Below are 24,312 nucleotides of genomic sequence, written 5' to 3'. Positions count from 1 at the left end.
AGGGTAGCAGCAGTTGTGATGTGTGTGTAGCATGAATGTACTGCTACTGAGTGTACAAAACACTAGGAACACCTGCAATTTCCATGACCTAGATTGCCCCAGGTGAAAGCTATGATCCCTTATTGATGACACTTGTTATATCCACTTCATATCAGTGTGTATGAAGGGGAAGAGACAGGTTAAAAAAGGATTGTTAAGCATTGAGACATGAATTGTGTGTGTGCCATTCAGAGTGAATGTGCAAGACAAAAGATTTAAATGCCTTTGAACGCAGCATGGTAGTAGGTGCCAGGCGCACCAGTTTGAGTGTCAAGAACTGCAACGCTACTGGGTTTTTCATGCTCAACATTTTCCCATGTGTATCAAGAATGGTCCACCACCCAAAGGACATCCAGCCAACTTGACACAACTGTGGGAAGTATTGGAGTCAATGTGGGCCAGTGTCCCTGTGGAACGCTTTCGACACCTTGTAGAGTCCATGCCCTGACGAATTGAGGCTGTTTTGAGGGTAAAAGGGGGGTGCAACTCAATATTAGTAAGACGTTCATAATATTTTGTACACTCAGTGTACATGTGTGCGTATGTCTGTGCGCTTGTTTGCATGAGTGAGTGAACATGTGCTAAGATGCAGAGAATCAGACAGGTGGTCACTTCAGGTGTTCAGCAGTCTGATGGCTTGTAAATAGTAGTGCACTATATAGGAAATAGGGTGCAATTTGGGACAAATCCATAGTCACAGAAAGACATAATATGTAATCAAGCTTAATTACATAAGGTGTCTCAGAGTAGGATTGCTGATCTAGGATCAGTTTTGTCTTTTAGATCATAATGAATAAGATTGCATTGACATGAGGAACCGTATCCTAGATCAGCACTCAAACTTTGAGATGCCTTTCTGTAAGGGACAACACTATTGGCAGAATGACTAGGAGGCTTCGAGTGTTTTTAACAGTAAAGCAAGTGCGTACTTGCTATGCTATCCCGCTTATAATGTGCTAAACAATAGAACACAAACAACCCTCAATGAAAAATGTGATGAGGAGTCAATAGGTTACAGCACACAGAAAGCTTTCAAGTCATCACCTAGGCGCTTACCGCGGCTTACACATGGATATCCTCTAGTACTAATAGCAAAAGCACATATAACACCAACAGTAACAGCATGTTTAGAATTTTACATTTGGTCTACTATAACGAGAATGTTATAGTAGACCATCCAAGCTTTTACCGACATTCGGTTATGGCGTAATATCGCTCAACCCTCCTCTCACTCATAAACAAGGCCTTGTAAAACAATGATTTAACACGAATCCCCCTAGCTTTTACATTTACTTTATGTTAGTATTCTCATCTTTTATTATTGTTGTTGCGTTGTCGAGAAGGAACCTGCAAGTAAGCACTTCGTTGGACGGTGTATCCCCGACATACAACTAATAAAACTTGAAACTAACATCTCGATAAAAATGACCACAGAGCATATCACAAAAGAAAGAAGTTTTTGGTTTTTTTTTTTTACCACCTTGCCCCTTCAATATTCAGAACTAACTATACTTTCACATTCAATCCTGGAGGCAAAGGACAAGTACAGTGCGTTACACTCGCCCAGTAAGTTTTAAACATAAATTGTTATTGCGGAACACAGCACCGCCACCGAATTAACATGAATATTCCATTTGGTATTCTGTTCTTGCTGAGTAAGTGTTGGTAATTTATCATTCTATTCTGCTTCCCGCTTTATGAAAATGGATTACAAGCAGTTATTAGCACATCTTAGTAATGCATAATTCCAAATTAGGAGGAAATGTAAAACCATATCCATTTTCTTTCTTCCTAGAAAGTGGAGCAGTTTGTGTGGGTGGGTATGTAGGTTTGTGCGTACACAGCAGGTGAAGGAGACCACACAGGAAAGGCATGATACCCTAACAATGGTTGCCCATCCTCTGACTCTCACACCGAACCATTGATCCCCATCTGAGGAACTTCCCTTTCCTCATGGTTCAGTTGTTTCAGAGTGAAAAAGAAAAAGCATGAACAAGATTAACTGCAAAGCACTAAGTGTTAATAACTACACCCTGCCTCTCAGTGAGATGTATGATGCAATCCATCATGAACCAACCAACCACTGTCAGACAGACCAGATAACCAAGTCCACAGAGTCGTCAGCACACGCTACAGTCATAGTTCACAAATTACTGTATGTACATACATGGTATGGCTTCTTTGCCTCTGTTTGAAAGCCAGTAATTAATTTCTGCGTCTCGCCGTCATCCCTTTATGACACTTACACTGAAAGAAGGGAGGTAATCATGATCAAGGTGTTTAGGCAATGAGAGATATGACCACTTTCTCCAACCCAGTCTGTGAGAGGTTACATGTGTGTTGCATTAATACCAGGCACTGAGTTGTACTACTCTGCTCACCTGCTCCTGGGTGAAGTGTACCCTAGGTACAGATCTAGGATCAACTTCCCCTTCCACACTCATAACCTTAACCATTAGTGGGGAAAACGCATAACTGACCAAAGATCAGAGTCTAGGTCAGACACAGGCTCCACCAGATGTAGATATTCTCATGATGTATATTAATCTTGACATCATTGGGCCTTACCTTGTCTCGGTCCTCCACCAGGTCAGTAAGCAGGTCATCCAGGTCCAAGATGTCCCCGTCACAGTACTCCATGTGGTGGGTCCGAACCAGGAAGTCCTCCCCATTCTGGTAGGTACACAGAAAACATGGACACATTAGCATGATAAGAACCTGATTGGGTGGTTATTGGGTAAAAACACACTGTTTGGTCCTGTATGGCTCAGTTGGTAGATCATGGCGCTTGTAACGACAGGTTTGTGGATTTGATTCCCGGGGCCACCCATGCGTAAAATGTATGCACACATGACGGAGTCACTTTGGATAAAAGCATCTGCTAATTGGTATACAATTACACTTCTGAAAAGCAGTTAGCTGAAATGGTACTATTTGCAACCTGCTAATATGAATACAGTAAACTGCAGTAAAAGTGTAATTTCAACAAACCTACATAAGACAAAACTGGGTTATGGAGCGCAAAATGGCTGCACACTGTTTCATCTTTACAGATTCAGAAATATGGATGGGAAGAGGATTACACATTGTGTAGGTCTTGTTTTTGTTTACTTGCCTCATTATTATTTCACAACAGGTGGGGGGGTTAGAAAGGTGTGTTTGGGGGGGGGGGGGTTAGAAAGGAATGCATTTCTAGTTCCCCCCCACTTCGTGAGTGTGGTGGGCACATTCCTTTAGTGTCACTATGGCAACACAGGTCTGAGAACGCATAGGAACCATATTCCTGGTATTGTCACAAAGAACAAGGCCTTTTGTTTAGGATACAATCTGAAATGTGTGACATTTTACTAAACTGTGGTGCTGAGCGATTAGCGCTTTTTTAAGGCTCGGTTTCAGTTCGATTACGTTTTCGATTTTCTTTTTTAACATTAAATGCACTATGAATTGTGTGGTTTGAATGCTGTAACACAGAATAAAACAATAAAAGTCCCATGATGGTACTGACTATCCATTACGGCTTATCACTTATTAAATCATCATTTATTCATATTACTTTACTAAAATATTTCAGTTGTTGTGTATATTATAGTGATCACCGATACTGATATCAGATCTTTTCCTTGCCATAAAAAAACAATACCAATATAAAAAATGTTTTAGTACACTTAAATAGTTCACACACACACACACACACACACACACACACACACACACACACACGTCTAAGGCACTGCATCTCGGTGCAAGTGGCGTCACTACAGTCCCTGGTTCGAATCCAGGCTGTATCACATCCGGCCGTGATTGGGAGTCCCACAGGGTGGCGCACAATTGGCCCAGCATCGTCCGGGTTTGGCCGGGGTAGGCCGTCATTGTAAATAAGAATTTGTTCTTAACTGACTTGCCTAGTTAAATAAAGGTTACAATTTCAATTGGATGAACAACAAGTGGCAACCTAGCTAATACTTCCTCACAAGGATTCCGAAAATCATTGCTATGAATAATGAAAATGACTGCAGTTTCTATTGGTCATTGTTTTCAGGATCGTTGTATTGGTGCTAGCTAGGTACCAAGCTAAAGCTAGCTACCCCAGAAGTTGCGGTCAAACAAATGATGCTTTATTACCAACGTGGTATTGTAAACACATCGTTCGTGGCCGGTGTTTGCTTGTTTACATACTTTTTTATACAGCTTTGACAGTGCTACTGACATGCAAAGACCCAAACAGCATTCCATAGTATGCATTTCGTGAAGCTAATAGCAGTGACACTAATACTGGGTAATTCCGGTAGGGCAACATCGGAAAAATAGAGCTCTTGGTAGTGTTAACCGGTGCTCGACCAGTCGGCAAAAGCCAACGTCACCCACGACAGAGAACGAATGATCAAGGGCAATGAATTCCATTTTCTTGGCTTTAATGGATTTCACCTTTGAGTTGTCTCGCTGAAATGTTCTTACTCTTTCAAATGACTGCTCGATCCACACAGAAGACATTGTGGGCTAGTTTAGGAATGCTGTGTTGCATGTACAGTGCAAAATTTCAAGTGGGGTTATTACGTCATGTACCTTCGTTATATAGGTATGCACATCAGCTTTGACATCGGTTTTGTACATCGGCGTTAAACTGAACATCGGCGTTAAACTAGACAAACCGATTCCAATATGTTCACCGATATATCGTACATCCCTAGTATATTACATTTGTTTTATTTGATGACTTTATTATTATTTTATTCCAAGTCATCTCATCTCTATAGAGCTGCTGCCTATGCTATCTGACAAAATCACTATCGAAGTAGTTCTTCAAAGTAAATAAGGCATACTTGTTGAATACCAACTATCAATCCCTTAGAATTGAAAATACATAATCTATCCCCCTTGATCGCACATTCTTCTGTTTCTTTTACATATCAATAGCAGGTGTAAAAGAAACAGACCAGACAAGTAGGCGCGCAATGCATTATGGTCATTGTAGTTAATTACCACATTTTCTGAGCTAAACTAGGTACAATATTGGCCTGTTGGAAACTCCCTACTACACTGCACAGTTCGGGCTTGATCCGATTTATCTAGAAAAACTTAGCAATGTGTGCATCGAGCTCACAGAAAATCATGAACGAAATGGAATTCAAATAATTGAACAGACCTTTTTGTGGCCAACAGGTCACATGCACAAAAAGCAAGAATTGGAGAAGTTTGTTAAAGATGCAGGGCTCTATTTTCAGCTGGCGTTAAGGTTGGCACTAGTGTCAAACGCACGTTAGTTTGCAATTTCGTCATGTAAAAATTGGTGCATTGGCATTTTCCAGCCATAACGCCAGGATCGGCAATTTACCTGTTTTATATCAGCTCGCTTGCACTCAGATGGGCAAGATGGAAATATTTGAGGTGTGTCCTGCTAATGTCAGGCAGTGCTGATTGGGATATTTAAGACCAACCAAAAGCTGGTTTTAGCGGTAACGAAGTTGGTTATGGCATGAATTTTGACAGCGGAAACGCAGCCTATCCACACTGTCCATATACACATGGAACAAGAGTAGCCTAATGTGCTTTTGGTGCCTGTATTCTTTATATTTAGAAACATAAACTAATGTTTTTTCCCAAGGATAGCCTCCCCTCCTCTCAATGAAGGCTTTTTTGTGTCTGCCCAAAGCAATCACGAAGTAGTCAAGACTCTCAATAAAGGGTTTGGCTCCTGAGACTGTTTGGAAATAAATCTTAAATCACCAAAGCTTTATTAAAAATATGAAACAGTGAGCTAACACTCCCTTTTAATCGATCCATTGTAGGCAGGGGCACATTATTTTAGCCATGCAGGTCCCGTTTTGGATGTGCGTAAAACCCTCCATAGTTTGCATTGTATTAATTGTATATGCCCATGGGGGGAAATGATGGTGCCTGTAAGTGTGACATAGCCCATTTAAAACAAGTGGTTTCGTTTTGTTTAGAATGTTCTTTTTTTTTGCCTTATCAAAAACTAATTTCATCTTGCTTATTGACAAGGTTTAGCATGTCCATGCTCAGCCATAATGCAATTTACAGTGAGCCTAGCCCCTATATCATTGTGAATGCTATTGAAGCTATGCAATTACTTAATGTGGTCTGCAAATGGTTTCAAGTTAGGTCTACATTTTGTTATTTAGTTTCTGTAAGTCATTTAACAAACTGTAACGGACTAACATTGGAATTAGAGTTGATTCCAAGGCAATGCATAAAAGACCGTAAATACACAACATGAAGCAACCACATATTTAGCCATGGATCACGTTCTGATTGCCCCGTGAGGGACACACCCACAACTTGTTATTTATCAAAACCCAACCCTTTCGCGCCAACGTCAGCAAGTGCGCCGATAATTGTGACAGTGAAAATAGTAAAATATTTGACACACCCCTGAACCCATAGTGCTACCGCCTGCGCTTAGATTTACCATTGCGTTATGTTTGTTAAAAATAGAGTCCCTAATATTACGCAGAGAATAAGTGTCAAGCTTTATACAACACAAATCAAATAAGAGTTGAGAAAAGCTTTAGGTGTGTTTGGCCGAACAACAAACACACACACACACACTCGAGAGTAGTCAGTGTTACCTAGTGGGAGCAGAGAAACAGATTTAGGCTTACAGATCCTCTCACACACACGCACATCAAAACAAGAACCCAGCTGTAGGCCATCTAGTCTCCAGGCACAGCACGAACAAGTTTCACCTGTGGGAAGACACGCACACTTTTCTCCCTGAGCAGGTTCATGGCACAGTTGTAGGAGAGTGATGTTTCCCTTAGGTACAGATATAGGATCACCTCCCCCAATCCTAACCTTAACCATTAGTGGGTAAAATGCTAAAGTGACCAAGGATCAGCGTATCAGGGTAACTACACCTGGCAATCTTCAGGAATGGGGACTTAAAGGAAACACCCATAACACTAGAGAGACAGTGCACCTGACTGCTCATTCAAATCACTCTGTGCATATTACTACGCATTAGGCATTAGCCTAATTGGCAGTATTTCAGCTAGCTCTCTTGATATATGCATACTCCCATCTGGTTAGGATGTAGATTCTATTGCCAAACATCTCAAGGCTCTTAAATGTAATTATTCTCCTGCCTAGTTTCTACCACTCTTCCTTAATCCCGTCTCACTCATGACACTTCAAGGAGTACACTGAAAAACAAAGCAGGACAGAAAAATCTGTCAGAAGTTTTTGTTGTCAAACTCCATAATTCCCAGATATCATGGACATTCACATTTCCTGGGTCCCCTTCAAACCAAAAGGGAAATGTGGCAATGGTGGATCAGTCAGCACAAGAAAAGAATTAGGCCTAGCAGTGACAGTTAGAGGGTACATTTTGTCAAATTACACCGCTAAGTCGCCTATTTGAAGCCATATCTCGAGAGCGGTGAAGCGCGTCACGATTAGTGAAGCACTTCGACACTAAATTTGGGGCGCTGGTTTTTCACACTTTAATCCTCCCAACACAATTACACAGCTGAAGGGAAATGTGTGGGATTAGCGTGAGAGAAGAAAACATATTAATGAACAAGCCAATAGAAAGCTATGGAGTACCTCAGAGAAAGTACAAGAGAAGGGGAACTGTAATGAATATAGCACTTTAATGTATTATTAGAAGGGAGATGAACAACAGCATAGGAAGTTGTGCTTTGCTCTACCTACTGTAGCTACCGTATATAGCAAGATGTGCTTTGCTCTAGCTACAGTACAGACAGTGAGACTGGTTATAGAAGTGTTGGCACGATTGTGTAAAAAGGGTATTGGAAAAAGCGTGAGTTTGTGAGAACTCAATTTGCATTCTATCCTTGCTGGTTTTTGAAGGCGACCTGAGACATGAAACATAGGTGGGAGGGCATACAAGCTTTTGCCAATTTAATAATGCGCAATTTGACTAACTAGGTCATGGAAACACTTCAACCACCTTCTTCCCCCGACACTGTCGTTATTTTTTAGGTGTGACGTCATTACTTCCAGCTGTTTTTATAGACACAAGATTGTTAAATGGAAATGCATGGTAGCAGGCAATTGTCAAATCTATTTTCTATTCAAACTTTATAAATGTCGACAACAGTAGCGGTCGGTGCCGTTTAAGATGAGGGAGGACAATTCGTTTTTTATGAACATGGCCTTTTCTGTTATAGCCTATTGGATGACTGTTATTCATATTCCATTCACACAGCTCAATGTAACATAGGTAGGTAGGTTTAGGCCACTACATGACTCAAATTTGTTGCTACAACCTAGCCAATGAATGAACGTTTACAGTGTAGATGAACAGGTCGAAAGAATTTTCGGTAATCAAGGTGACAAACCGTGACACATCACTTCCTGTCGTCGCTTCCTGTTGAACGTGGAACGAGGGATAGCTCAGTTTGTTGTTTTGGACAGTTTGTGGTTGTGGAAAGTTTTGAAAGTCTTGAAAAAGTTAGTTTCTTGCTAGCTACCTTATGAGTTTGGATCCCGCAACGCGGTTGGCATCAGTTGCTGGGACCGCTACTATCTGTCCAGTGATCCTGCTAACCAAGGCAGGGTCTGAGGAAGTGTTAGGTGTAGTTCCAACAACAAGAAAATTGCTTTAAGTGTTTTGTCCAAATAGTGGTGGAGTCAACTAATAAAATAATGGACGACCTGAACAACAGTTTGCAGTTCTCCCAGGGTCAGCTCGGTGAGTTTTAACAGGAGAATGGCAAGATGACAGCAATCAAAGTCATTGAGAGAGGGCATCAGTTCTGTACGTGAATCCATGATAGTCATATTTCTCTGTAATTTTTATCTCAAGGGACAATCACAGCGGAACAACATGATTGTGGACAGAATTACAGAATCTCCATGTGAGACCTGGACAAAGTCTGAGGACAAAGTGAGGGAAATGATCTCGGAAGATGGACCACAGGAAGATTGTGGTGGGGTGCGCCCACAGGACTGGAAACCCCACCAAGCAATACAAGACTCTATTATTATGGTGGGAGATTATAATGTGGTTTTAAATACCTCTATGGACTGTAAAGGAAATGAAAATACAAACTATCACCCTAATGCATGCAAGTTTACCCCCCTTTTTTTTCTCCCCAATTTCGTGGTATCCACGATCTCATCCGTCTGCAACTCCCGTACGGACTCGGGAGAGGCGAAGGTCGAGAGCCATGCGTCCTCCGAAACAACCCAACCAAGCCGCACTGCTTCTTGACACAATGCACATCCAACCCGGAAGCCAGCCGCACCAATGTGTCGGAGGAAACACCGTACACCTGGTGACACAGGAGTCGCTAGTGCGCGATGAGACAAGGATATCCCTGCCGGCCAAACTTTCCCTAACCCGGACGACGCTGGGCCAATTGTGCGCCGCCCCATGGGCCTCCTGGTCGCGGCCGGCTACTACAGAGCCTGGGCTCGAACACAGAATCTCTGGTGGCACAGCTAGCACTGTGATGCAGTGTCTTAGACCACTGCGCCACCCGGGAGGCCTAATGCATGTAAGTTAGTCACAAATGTCATGGATATATTGGAACTAGTGGACATATGGAGGCTTATATATCAAGATCTAGTGAGATATACAAGGCAGAGGCTCAATCAAGCTAGTCGTCTTGACTTCTTTCTTATGTCATTCTCTCTGGCACCATTTTTTTTTTTTTTTTTTAAAGAGTCGATTGGGGACAGAATGCGGTCGGACCATCAAATAACTGGCATAGAAGCCATGGATTACAGGCAACATCCACACCGAGCTAAAGGCTAGAGCTGCCATTTTCAAGGAGCGGGAGACTAATCCGGATGCTTATAAGAAATCCCGCTGCGTCCTCAGACAAACCATCAAACAGGCAAAGCGTCAAAATAGGACTAAGATTGAATCCTACTACACCGGCTCTGACGCTCGTCAGATGTGGCAGGGCTTGAAAACTATGACGGTTTACAACGGGAAACCCAGCCTCGAGCTGCCCAGTGACGCGAGCCTACCAGACGAGCGAAATGCCTTTTATGCTCGCTTCGAGGCAAGTAACACTGAAGCATGCATGAGAGCACCAGCTGTTACGCAACGACTATGTGATCACGCTCTCCATAGCCGATGTGTGCAAGACCTTTAAACGGGTCAAGATTCACAAAGCCGCGGGCAAGACGGATTGCCAGTATGTGTGCTCAAAGCATCTGCGGACCAACTGGTAAGTGTCTTCACTGACATTTTATTTAGATTTTTTTTATAATATGTTTATTATTTTCCAATAAAAAAAAAACATTTTTAAGACAGCGATACAAACATTGACACTCATTGTACTATTGAATGGGATGGCCAATTTAGAGGACAAAACTCACACATACACAAAATAAATCCTATTAGGTGGTCAATGTATAAGAAGACAGCATATAGTCATTACAAACAGTGTAGCTAAGCCAAAAATAAATATTAAGTGGAGTACAGCACAGAGTAGCAGCAGATCATCAACCCAGTTATGAAGCGGGACTAGACCATTTATCCAGTATCGGCTGCCATATTTTGCTGGGGCTATAACTCTATCGAAGGCTTTAGATAAGTCATCAAAAATGAGAGCCCAGTAAGCATGTAACTTAGGACATGTCCAAAATAACTAGGTCAACGTCCCCTCATCCTGCTTGCAAATCACACAGTGGTGAGGTGTCTGGGAATGTTTTATGCAGTTTCACTTTTGAGTAATGTAACCTGTGTATCACAAACTGTACAAGGCTGTGTCTGGCATTCACTGAACTGTGGTTAATATTCCTGGGAGCTTCTACCCAGTCCTCATCTGAGATTTCTGAACCAAGTTCTTGTTCCCAAGCCCTTTTAATAGTGTCTGAGGATACCTCTATGTGGGCCTGTAGCACATCATACAGTCTAGAGACCGACCCTTTTGAATGGGGTTTGACAAGGATCAAGCTATCTAATGTAGGATTATTTGGCTTAATGCCATACTGTGGGATATGTGTCCTTAAGAAATTCCTGATTTGGAGGCATCTGAAAAAATGTGTTGTTGGCATGTTAAACTTAGCTTCATTTCAACAATTACAGGGTAACTGATCATCAATGTATAAGTTACCAATTATTGTGAGCCCCTTCTCCCTCCACTGTGAAAACACCATATCATCGAATGCAGGGTGGAAAGCATGATTCAGGCAAATCGGGCTGTCAATGTATACAGTGGGTATGTTATTAGGAAAATACCTCATCTGTTTCCAGATCCTAAGAGTATGACAAATGACTGGATTAGAGTCATAAGTGGCTTTTTTCACATATGCTGGACTATTAACAAGTGCAGGGAGTGAGGACCGTTGACAGGAGGCCTGCTCAATCAAAAGCCATGAAGGCATATCATTCTGTCGCATCCCAGGTAAACTTTCCCTCCAGAAAGACAATGTTCAGATTAGCAGCCCAATAATACAGTTTAAAGTGAGGAAGGCCAAAGCCCCCCTCTATCTTGTACTTGCATAAATGCTTCTTTGAAATTCTGGCTGCCTTGTTATCCCATACAAATGGAATTACTATTGAATCCAGTTTCTTAAAATAGCTTTGTGGTATGAAATTGGAAGAGGTAAAGAAACCTGGGTAGGACAACCATTTTAACAGCGTTTATACGACCAACCAAGGAGATAGGCAGAGTTTTCCAAAAATCTATATTTTGTTTAAGCTGATAAATGACCATGTCCCAATTCGCCTTCAATAGCTGTTCAAGTTGTCACTACAATGCCAAGGCTTGTGAACTTGTCCATCACTGTTCTAAATGGGGTAGATTGCAGAAATTGCATATCCACAGGCCGTGATATCGGCATCAATTCGCTTTTTGCCGAATGTATTTATCAAGTTAAGTAAGGGGGAATAGAAGTTTTAGGCTTGGATAAAAAAAGATAACCTGCAAATAGGGAAATTTTGTGCTGCGTGTCTTATATTTTATATCCGTACATGCACGAATGAGAGTAGCAAGGGGTTCCATGGCTATAGCGAATAGAGCAGGTGAGATAGGGTACCCCTGTCGGCAGCCCTTGAACAGGCGGAATGACTGCGACATTTCCTGATTGGTTACCACGGATGCCATTGGGTGTGCATAAATGATTCTTATCCAATTAATAAATTCCTTTCCAACCCGAAATGCTCCAGAACCGACATCATATACTTCCACTCAATCTGATCAAACGCCTTCTTTGCGTCAAGAGCAATTACCACTGCCTCAACTTTATGATCATGATACATTACGTTGAAAAGGCGTCCCAAATTGTAGTATATATGTTGGCCTGGGATAAATCCTATCTGGTCAGCGTTTATGATGTCAGAAATATATTTTTTCCAATCGGTTTGCCAATATCTTTGTCAACACCTTATTTTCTATGGGGAGTAACGAAACGGGGCGATAAGAAATCTCAATCTTTTTTCAAGATCAGTGCTATTGTAGCCTCATACAGTGTTTGCGGGAGTTTGGCATTTTCTTTGGAATGTTTAAACAAACATTCGCAAACATAAGTGGAGCTAGACTGGCGCAGTATTTCTTATAGAATTCTATTACATATCCATCAGGCCCAGGGGCCTTGCTGTTTGGAAATTGTGCTATCGCTGTGTTAATTTCTTCTAAAGTTATCCCAGGATCGAGTGCAGAAGCTGCCCCCGTCTAGTTTAGTAAGTTCACATTCAGTGAGAAAGCATTCCATAGTTTGTGGATCAGTAGCATCACATTTTGATTGATATAGCTGAGTAAAACTGCGCAAAGCATTTATTCATATTATTATTTTGTGAATAGCGCTAGATGCTTGTACATGCCTTAGCTGTCTTGCTAATAATTTGTGGTTTGTCACCCAGTTCAATATAACTTTGTTGCGTTCTAGCAAGTAAAGAGCCCACGCGTTCAACTTTGTGATCTTCTCAAGGACTGCATTTGAGGAATTCATCCTAAAAACGTTATCCTGTTCCCCTAACTCTCAATTTCTCTCAGCCTAGTATTGGCACGTTTCTTCCTCTCTGATGTATAAGAAATAATGTAACCTCTAAATCACAGCCTTTAAAGATTCCCAAGGGGTGGAGTCGTTAACATCTCCCATGTTGTTAGCTCAGAGGAAAAAGGGAATCTGCTCCTTCAAATACTGACAAAAAGTCTCATCTTTCAACAAGTATGCGTCTAAGCGCCACGGTCGCCGACCTGTAGACATATTGTTGAGGATTCAGCGCCATGGACAGAGGAGAGTGGTCCATAATTAGAATAGGGTGATAGGTAACCGACGCAGTTGCTGAAATGAGTTTGGAGTCCAACAAAAAAAATAGTCAATTCTGGAATATGATTTATGAACTGACAAAAATAAAGAATGATCCCTATCTGTTGGGTGTGTCAGTCTCCAAATATCGACAATGTTAAGGTTTGTCATCAATGTATTTAGACAGACACTGGCATTTGAATGTTGAAGTGACCTTGATAGCCGTTTATCTAAAAGAGGATCTAACGTACAGATAGTCACCTCCAACAATAACACTTGTATCCGAGATATTTGGAATGGCCTTAAACACCCTTTGAAAAAATAATGGATCATCGAAGTTGGGTCCATATAAATTGACCAAGGTTATTGATTTCGAATTCAGTGTACCAGCCACAATAATATACCAACCATTAGGATCTGAAATCGAGGATGAGTGCACAAAAGGAATGTTTTTCCTTATCAGGATTGCTACCCCTCTCGCATCAAAATTAGACTGGTATATCTGACCGATCCAGCCGACTCATAGCTTGGCCTGAGCCAAGCATTTAATATGAGTTTCTTGAAGAAAGCATTATGTCAGCCCCCAGTGATTTAAGATGAGAAAAAAAAAACCTTCGCTCGTTTCACGACATGACCTAAGCCATTACAGTTCCAGCTGACTATCTTGATTCCACCAGGTCTATTCTGTGCTTGGTCACTATGTGGCATTTCTTATTTTAGAGCAAATTGTTGCTGTCATACAAAACCCAAAAGAAAAACGTCCCGCCGTGCGGGAGCATGTCATGCCACCTGTATTAAATGTGAACATAAAACACAGACCCCATCCCCCCTCCCATCCCATTACTGAGTGACTTCCCCAAACGAAGCACTCCTTGACTAACACACAAACCTTAGGGTGTCTAGACATACAGCTTGAACTAACTCGTCATCTATAGATGCTACGCATATAACCTAATATTAAATAACACTTAACTCTCACGTTAGGGGGTGAGTGGCGCTATAAGATGATATGGCTTATATGGTATTGTTTACCCTAACATCTCACCCATCAAATAAGTCCCAATTTCTGATCGAAAAGACATAGGCAGGAAATTCAAACACATTCCTGGCCTGTATTTGGCCATTTAGCCAGTTGACACAGCCGCTCTGTATCCTCAGCCAGGGAGCTTGCTTGACAAGAACAGATCGGCCTCTTTTGGGTTGTCAAACGTACGTGTCGATCCCACGACTGTCACCTTAAACCGGGCTGGGAAGAGAATGCATATCGGATGTTGGCTGCTCTGCATTTCTTGCGTAACTCATCATACTCTTTCCGTTGGTTCCTCACCTCCAAAGTAATATCTGGGAAGAAAGACACCCTGGCTCTGTTGTAGTTAAGGAGGAACTTTTGACTAGCCAGCTTGAGGATGAGATCCCTAGTCTGGGGATAGTGCAGCCGTGTGATGAAGGGCCTTGGTGGCGCGCCCTTGGCCAGCTTCGTTGCCTGTGATCTGTGTGCGCAGTCGATCAGGATGGCCGTTTTGAAGTGTTCACTCCCCAGCAATGCCGGTATCGGCTCCGAGACAAATTCAGTGGGTTTCCCTTTCTCAGTGTCTTCCTGGATCCCAAATATTCAGATGTTCTGGAGTCTTGAATGCCACTCGACCATTTCCAAATCGGGCTTTCAGGGTTTTGTTGTCATTTTTGAACGATGTGCACTGTTTCTCTATGTCCTGTAGCCTGTCCTCGTGATTGACTGTCGTCCGCTCAAACTCATGCATCCTGCCCTTAGTTGCCTTCACAGTTTCAGTCAAAGTCCAAATACTCTTGAGATATCAGCCAACCTTGTGTCCACCTTCTTGCTTAGTGAGTTTATAGCAGCCAGTAGGTCACTGAATAGGTTCTGTGGGGAACTCTTGGGTGCTAGCATCTTCAGCTAACTCCTCGTGGGTCGGTGATGAAATTGGTTTGTTGTCTCTCATTCAAATTTTCTTGTTTTGCGCCCCCTTTTCCCTTTGTCATATTGCCAGACTACGTTTGAAGTTACAGGTTTTGAGTGGTTAAGATAAACATTCATTTGTTTCAAAATTGAGCGGAGCTCTAGCAAAGCACGTCTACACAATAGCACGCTCTCTAGCGCCCCCCCTTAACTGACATTTGCAACTGCTCCCTGGCCGACTCCGTTATACCAACATGTTTCAAACAGACCACCATAGTCCCTGTGCCCAAGAAAGTGAAGGTAACCTGCCTAAATGATTACCGCCCTGTAGCACTCACGTCGGAAGCCATGAAGTGCTTTGAAAGGCTGGTCATGGCTCACATCAATACAGTCATGCCAGAAACCCTAGACCCACTCCAATTCGCATACCGACCCAACAGATCCACAGATGACGCAATCTCAATTGCCCTTTCCCACCTGGACAAAAGGAACACCTATGTGAGAATGCTGTTCATAGACTACAGCTCAGCGTTCAACACCATAGTGCCCACAAAGGACCCTGGGACTAAACACCTCCCTCTGAACTGGATCCTGGACTTTGACAGGCCGCCCCCAGGTGGTAAGGGTAGGCAACACCACGTGCTTAGTACCCTCCTGTACTCTATGTTCACCCACGACTGCGTGGCCAAGCACGACTCCAACACCATCATTAAGTTTGCCGATGACACAACAGGGGTAGGACTGAACACTGACATCAATGAGAAAGCCTATAGGGAGGTCAGAGATCTGGCAGTGTGGTTCCAGGACAACTACCTCTCTATCAAAGTGAGCAAGACAAAGAAGCTGATCATGGACTAAAAGCAGAACAGGCCACCATTAACATTGACGGGACTGAAGTGGATCGGGTCGAGAGGTTAAAGTGGTTTCCTTGGTGTCCACATCACTAACGATCTATCACAGTCCAAACACACAAAGACAGTTGTGAAGAAGGCACGACAACACCTTTTCCCCCTCAGGAGACAGAAAAGATTTGTAATGGGTCCCAGATCCTCAAAAAGTTCTATAGCTGCACCATCGAGAGCATCCTGACCGGTTGCATCACCCCCTGGTATGGCAACTGCTTGGCATTTGACTGTAAGACACTACAGAGGGTAGTGCGTATAGCACAGTACATGACTGGAGCCAAGCTTCCTGACATCCAGGACCTATATACTAGGCGTGTCAGAGGAAGGCCCAAAACAATTGTCAAAGACTACATTCACCCAAGTCAGACTGTTCGCTCTGCAAGTGGTACCAGAACACCAAGTCTAGGACCAAAAGGCTCCATAACAGCTTCTACCCCCAAGCCATAAGAATGCTGAAAAAGTAATCCACACGGCCTATTTACATTGATCCCCTCCCCCCCTTTGTTTTTACACTGCTGCTACTCACTGTTTATTATCTATGCATAGTCCCTTTACAAACTACCTCGACAAACCTGTACCCGCACACATTGACTCGGTACCAGTACCACCTGTATATAACCTCGCTATTGTTATGTACATTTATTGTGTTGTTTTATTCCAAAAAATATATATTTTAGTTTATGAACTCTACTTCTTGAACTGAATTGTTGGTTAACGGCTCGTAAGAAAGCATTTCACAGTGCTTGTTGTATTCGGCGCATGTGCCAAATAAACTTGGATATATATTACCCTTACAGAATTTCCACATGGGCGAGGATTGGGAATTTAATCAAAGCCTATTGGATGATAACTTGTTTTTAACTAGGATAGAATAATTTTAAAAAACAGACTTTTCCATCTCATATTGCTCAAATAAACAGCAAACCTGGTTTCAAAAATCAGATAAAGCAACACCTTGCGGCACAAGGTGTTGCTCCCCTATTTTGCTCCCCTATTTGCGGCACAATGTGTTTCTCCCCTATTTCACCTAGATAGTTTGTGTGTATGCATTGATATGTAGGCTACGTGTGCCTTTTTTAAAAAAAATTATGTAGTTGTGTCCTTGAGCTGATCTTGTCTATTGATGTTCTGTATATGTCAGGTATCTCTTGGAAAAGAGATATTTATCTCAATGAGAATAAACCTGTATAAATAAAAGGTAAAATTAAAAATACAAACATTTAAATTCTGTATTACGTTTCATGTTTTGTGTGGACCCCAGGAAGAGTAGCTGCTGCTTTTGCAACAGCTAATGGGGATCCTAATAAAGTACAAAAAAAGACCAAATACTTGTGTTAATAAAAGGTATTTATATTTTTACATTTAATACATTTGCAAAAAAATGTAATCCTGTTTTCGCTTTGTCATTATGGGGTATTGTGTGTAGATTGGAATAAATAAAACTAATTCTGTACCATAGAAGCTCAGAATAAGTTACAGGAAGAACTATCCCCAATTCAATGGATTTTCAACCCTCTGCATGCACAGTGCACTTTTCCATCACATGTACAGCTGATTCTCAAGATATTACACACCAATGAGATGCTCTTGAGCCCACACTACTAAACTGTCTGAGCTAAGGACTACATGCTTTCTGGTAAGTTTTGATTACAATACTGGGTGTGGTGAATATATTTTATATGACAAACATTTTTTGTTAACTAGTAAATAGTAGCCAACAGCAAAGTGTGTTTAAATCATTTATAACTTGATAACAATTTCTGCTAGTTAGTTTTTGCTACCATGTGGTTTTTAGCTTGCTTGAGCCTGCTAACTGAGGAGTGTTAATTCACCTGTTTCCATACATGTTTCATTTTAAAACATGCATCTTACAAAGGAGTTGTTTAATCTAACTGCTTAACTATTTATCTGTACATGGAATTCTATTTCTTTTTACTCTTTTTTTCTAATCTTTACAGGAAAATGCCACAGGCACCATCTGATGTGTGGAGACATTTCACTGCAGCTAATGTAGAAGGAAAAGCTGTTTACATTTTCAAATACTGTGCCAAATTATATGTGAAGAATGCAACAAAGATGCAGAATCATCTGGCCAAGTGCATAAAGTTCCCTCAGCACTCACAACAAGCAACCTCTGACAAAAGTCCCTCTACTTCTATTTGAGGTGAAAATGATGAATCAGACACCTTATCGATAGCAACAGCTCATGGTCCTCCTGGAATCAGAATTTTATTTGAATCAATGGATGAACGTAGTCAGAGAAATGCTGATGAATGTCTTGCTCAAGTTGTGTATGCAACTGGTTCACCTCTGATGCTCACAGGCAATGTGTATTGGAAGAGATTTCTGAATGTTTATCACCTAGTATACACATCTCCAACCAGACATGCTTTATCTACTCATTCGCTGGATGCAGAGTTCAACAGAGTTCAAGTGAAGGTCAAGCAAATCATAGAGAAAGCAGACTGTATTGCAATCATCTCTGATGGGTGGTCAAATGTTCGTGGGCAAGGAATAATTAACTACATCATCTCCACCCCTCAACCAGTATTCTAAAAGAGCACAGACACAAGGGACAACAGACACTACATTGCAGATGAGCTGAAGGCAGTCATCAATGACCTTGGACCACAGAAGGTATTTGCACTAGTGAGAGACACCGCTGCAAACATGAAGGCTGCTTGGTCTAAAGTGGAGGATTCCTACCCTCACATCACACCCATTGGCTGGGCTGCTCATGCATTGAATCTGCTCCTCAAGGACACCATGCACTGAAAACAAAGGATACACTCTACAAGAGAGCCAAGGAAATGGTTAGGTATGTGAAGGGTCATCAAGCTATAGCAGCAATCTACCTCACCAAGCAGAGTGAGAAGAATAAGAGCACCACATTGAAGCTGCCCAGCAACACCTGTTGGGTGGTGTTGTCATCATGTTTGACAGTCTCCTGGAGGGGAATGAGTCTCTCCAAGGAATGGCCATATCACAGTCTGCCGCTATGGACAGCCCCATCAAGAGGATCCTCCTGAATGATGTATTTTGGGAGAGAGTGGTAAGCAGCCTGAAACCTATAGCAGTAGCCATTGCACGGCTTGAGGGAGACAATGCCATCCTGGCTGATGTTCAGACTCTGCTTGCAAATGTAAGAGAAGAAATCCGTACTGCCTGGCCCACTTCACTGTTGCTCCAAGCAGAGGAAACCACAGTTCTGAAATACATCAAAAAGCGTGAAGACTTCAGCATGAAGCCCATACACGCCACAGTGTACATGTTGGACCCCATGTATGCTGGCAAGAGCATCCTCTCTGATACAGAGATCAACAAGGCCTATGATGTCATCACTACCGTGTCTCACTACCGTGTCTCGCCACCTTGGCCTTGATGAGGGCAAGGTTCTTGGAAGTCTGGTGAAGTACACTTCCAAGCAAGGGCTTTGGGATGGAGATGCAATATGGCAGTCGTGCCAACATATCTCATCAGTCACTTGGTGGAAGGGACTTTGTGGATCTGAGGCTCTTTCCCCTGTTGCCTCCATCATCTCCGAAATCCCACCAACATCAGCCAACTCAGAGCACAACTGGTCCTTGCTTGGGAACACACACCAAAGCCCGCAACAGGCAGACCAATACAAGGGTTGAAAAATTGGTGGCCATCTTGGCAAATTTTTGGCTTTTTGAGCCTGACAACGAGCCATCCTCAACAAGGTTGGAAAGTGACAATAAAGATGAGGCCTCAGTCTGACGTTCAAGAGGTGGACATTGAAGAGGTCCAGGGAGAAGACATGGAAGCCTGAAAGGAAGACAACCAAAGCTTTAGTTTCTACACTATCATTTTACAGATGTACAGTTGAAGTTGGAAGTTTACATACACCTTAGTCAAACACATTTAATCTCTGTTTTTCACAATTCCTGACATTTAATCCTAGTAAAAAGTCCCTGTTTTAGGTCAGTTAGGATCACCACTTTATTTTAAGAATGTGAATGTCAGAATAATAGTAGAGAGTGATTTATTTCAGCTTTTATTTCTTTCATCACATTCCCAGTGGGTCAGAAGTTTACATACACTCAATTAGTATTCGGCAGCATTGCCTTTAAATTGTTTAACTTGGGTCAAACGTTTTGGATAGCCTTCCACAAGCTTCCCACAATACGCCGGGTGAATTTTGGCCCATTCCTCCTGAAAGAGCTGGTGTAACTGAGTCAGGTTTGTAGGCCTCCTTGCTCGCACACGCTTTTTCAGTTCTGCCCACAAATTTTCTATAGGATTGAGGTTAGGGCTTTGTGATGCCCACTCCAATACCTTGACTTTGTTGTCCTTAAGACATTTTGTCACAACTTTGGAAGTATGCTCGAGACATTGTCCATTTGGAAGACCCATTTGCGACCAAGCTTTAACTTCCTGATTGATGTCTTGAGATGTTGCTTGAGTGGCTTCTTGCTTGCTGAGCGGCCTTTCAGGTTGTCGATATAGGACTCATTTTTCTGTGGATATAGATACTTTTGTACCCGTTTCCTCCAGCATCTTCACAAGGTCCTTTGCTGTTGTTCTGAGATCTCTAGGAGACAGAACGCGTCTCCTTCCTCAGCGCTATGACGGCTGTGTGGTCCCATGGTGTTTATACTTGCGTACTATTTTTCGTACAGATGAACGTGGTACCTTCAGGCGTTTGGAAATTGCTCCCAAGGATGAACCAGACTTGTGGAGGTCCACAATTTTTTTTCTGAGGTCTTGGCTTATTTATTTTGATTTTCCCATGATGTCAAGCAAAGAGGCACTGAGTTTGAAGGTAGGCCTTGAAATACATCCACAGGTACACCTCCAATTGACTCAAATGAATGTCAATTAGCCTATCAGAAGCTTCTAAAGCCATTACATCATTTTCTGGTCTTTTCCAAGCTGTTTAAAGGCACAGTCAACTTAGTGTATGTAAACTTCTGACCCACTGGAATTGTGATACAGTGAATTATAAGTGAAATAATCTGTCTGTAAACAAATGTTGGAAAAATTACTTGTGTCATGCACAAAGTAGATGTCCTAACCGACTTGCCAAAACTTTAGTTTGTTAACAAGAAATTGGTGGAGCGGTTGAAAAACGAATTTTAATGACTCCAACCTAAGTGTATGTAAACTTCCGACTTCAACTGTATGTTGAAAACGTTTTTGGGAGATGCAATGGATCATTGGGTATCATTGGGTATCTTTCAATATTCCCTGTTTTTTGTTGTTCAGTGAAATCATCCCATGTGAAGAGTCAACTCATTTAATTAAAGTTCAGTTCGTAACTAAATCGTTTTTAACATTCTATTGGAAGGATTTAATCATTTGCAATTATGTGTACTTATGATAAGGTAAAAGCTTTATGTTTTTGTCTATATATGATATGGTATATATATCCAATGCAAAAAAACATTACATTTACAGGGTATTAATATTAATTCCCATATATTCCTGTGGAAAGTTTCCACCTCCGAATATTCCCCACAATGTGCAACCCTAATAGCTACAGAGAACTCATTGCTCTCTATGGCTGTAACCCGAGTGGCAGGGACAAACCATGCAGGTACACTACCTTCCCTTTTCCACTGAGAGAGCGTGACTGACATTCCTCGGTGTGCCTCTTCCCACAGACCCAGGATATCTCTGTTTAAGCCAAGGACACCTGACACGGTCTATGAACGCTGTCACACTAGTGGCAGGCAATTAGAGAGCTGTAAAGTTCATGGTTGACGATAGAGTGGAACCTCTCCAGCCAAACTCTTGATTGTTCCTAGGATGAATCTCACTAGACGCATTAACGGGTTATTTCACCCTGTGGGACCCTGGGTTTGTTTTGATCATGTCCGAGGGATTTCTAGGTCAGTGAGATGTGTCTCACACATAATTGGCCACGAAGAGTCTTCTACTAATTCTACCAATTGAAGCCAAACATAATTTCGACAAGGGTAGCTAGGCAGCCACATATAGTAAGTCCCTGAGTTTTTTTCCATGTGACCTGATCAGGACAAACTCAGGGTCCTATAACCAATGGCAGGGGGAAAACTCACCTGCATGTGGGGCTGCAAATGAAATTCAGTGTCGTCCCAAATGGCACCCCATTTCCTATATAGTTCACTACTTTTTCACTTAAGCCCTTGTCAAAAGTAGAGCACTTTATAGGGAATAGGATGCAATTTGGGAAGCAGGCCCAGTCAGCCAAGGGCCTGGGGAGACCTGGCAGATGAGAGCCCACCAACGCAGGTGGGTGCCTGGGTGGAAGCTCTAATGGGAAGCCATCCATCCCCACTGCCTGCCTGGCATAACCCTGTCCATCACCGGGCTCCCGCCACCGTGCCAGGGAAAACCAGCTGATAACACTGAGCTGTCAGCCACCCTAATCCCCCATCATTCAGAGGACAAAGGCTGTTGTCCGCCACACAGGCTAGGCGAAACGATGCAGAGCACATCAAACACTGAGTGCCACCTGCACAGGGAGATACTGACCGTTTTAAAAGAGCCTCATGGTACATCTCTAGACAGCTGCTTGCTAGCTGGGGCACATGATACTCATATAGACCACTAACACCTGGCTTTCTGGTGCTTTCAAAGAAAGTGATTAAAGGTTATTTACAATGTGTCCCGTGGATTTGTAGCCTGGTTATACACTCTGTCCAGATAATAAAATGGGTGTTTCAAGCATCTGTATCTATGGCTTGGAAATTATTTTGCAATGAAAACAAGTTTCTATTGGACAAACGCAGGTAAGTCACTCCCCGTTTCGTACCGTTTGCTTCTGTTAGGTTAAAAGGGTAAACGGCTTCCGTTTCCACAGGTAACGTTAATGAATATAGCCTAATCTTGGAAAATATGTCGTTATCTTATGTTTACATTTTTTATCAATAATACTTTTAATGGAAAACTAACCGGATTAAAAGGAAGGATGTAAAAACAAAAATGTCAGCCAAAGTAAAATAAGTCAATATATTCAAAGAGTCCATTTTGCTTACCTGTTCCAGCATCTTTCGATACCTCTGGTTGGCTTGGTCTATCAACTCCCGAACTATTCTCCTTTACACGGAACGACCACTGCAGTTGCTCCAAAAGTTACAGTGACTTTCATGTTGTCCTTGTCATCCGAGAAAAAAAAAGTTATTTGAAGAACAGCCTCCTTTGATCATCTGTATATTCCTCTGTGATTCATTCACATGTGCGAGACTGCGAAGCACTTGATACCGCACAAGCCTCAACCGAAACTGGAGCATAGGTGTCACTGGACGAATTTACACTGACAAAATGACTACTACTAATTCTTCATTTTACGATAAAAAATATTAGCTTTTCTCAATTATCGGTCAAATTAATAAACGGAGTAGCTTTCATTATTTCTCTGCTTAAATATACCTGTTGATCATTGCATTGACACCCGGAAGTTGATCAACATAAATCACGTCAATGATAGGTTTCTACAGCCACTAAGTCAAAATTGGCTACAGCTGTATCGTAAAAATGTATGAAAACAAAAATGAATTTAAGGTCAACACAGTGGTTATGTTTAAAATCTGATTTTAAGAAGATACATTTTTTAAATGAGCATGGTTTATGACTGGCTGTGCTAACTGGTGACGACCCAATGTTAGGCTGTTGATAAACGTATCAACGATTGCTTCGAATAGTTATCTTCTCAAAGGTTCAACTTCCTCGTCTTACCTACTTTAAGCTATTTTCTGATTGTAAACGACGTAAACCCTGCTTTGATTTTATACCCTAAGTTTTAAAAAGTTACAAGTTCAAAGCGGAAACATGCCTACCAAACAACCACGAGCAAATCACTGCCTAGACTTTGTTACAGGGTCAATTATGGCGAGTGATTGAGAGCTTAATATGCTGATCGCATGCGTGAGCGAGCGTTGCAAAATAAATGTATCTTTCAATCATTTCACCCACACTGCTTGTGAGTCTGCGTAGCCAGCAGCTAAAATATAACCTGCAAGTCTCTCCCATCTCATTGTTTTTTAGGAGCATATACCCATGTGGGTGATTGAAAGATGAAATGAGGTCCACACTCAGTACAGTTGGTGGTGGTAATGCACCTTAAAGTTGGGTGTGAACCGCCATATAAAGTCCAAAGAAAAACTATGAAGGAGGAGAGATTACTAGAAACGTACTCGGTTTACCCTTTTATCTGTGGATTAATTGTGTGCATTCCAGGTTAAATAACAACCCAATGTTTATATCCCAGGACAAATTAGCTAGCATCAGCAAGTTAGCTAGCTAAATTGCCAT

At 42.0% G+C, this 24,312-nt stretch overlaps 1 protein-coding gene across 1 annotated transcript in view; it reads right to left on the bottom strand.

Moving 5' to 3' along the window:
• LOC115195927 (partitioning defective 3 homolog B-like) overlaps nucleotides 1-23,117 on the bottom strand; it is an 89,192-nt gene extending 66,075 nt beyond the window's left edge. Inside the window, exons 1-2 of the mRNA XM_029756282.1 lie at nucleotides 23,037-23,117; nucleotides 2,608-2,712 (exon numbers count right to left, since the gene is read on the bottom strand). Of these exons, the coding sequence (XP_029612142.1) occupies nucleotides 2,608-2,712; nucleotides 23,037-23,048 (117 nt within the window). The 5' untranslated portion in view covers nucleotides 23,049-23,117. The remainder of the gene's footprint in view (nucleotides 1-2,607; nucleotides 2,713-23,036) is intronic.
• Between the last annotated feature and the right edge of the window lie 1,195 nt (nucleotides 23,118-24,312).

The sequence above is a fragment of the Salmo trutta genome, chromosome 6 (assembly GCF_901001165.1).
Source record: "Salmo trutta chromosome 6, fSalTru1.1, whole genome shotgun sequence".
In the NCBI taxonomy this organism is placed as follows: Eukaryota; Metazoa; Chordata; class Actinopteri; order Salmoniformes; family Salmonidae; genus Salmo; species Salmo trutta.
The sequence above is the reverse complement of the archived record's forward strand: the minus strand, read 5'-3'. Positions and strand labels throughout refer to the sequence as shown.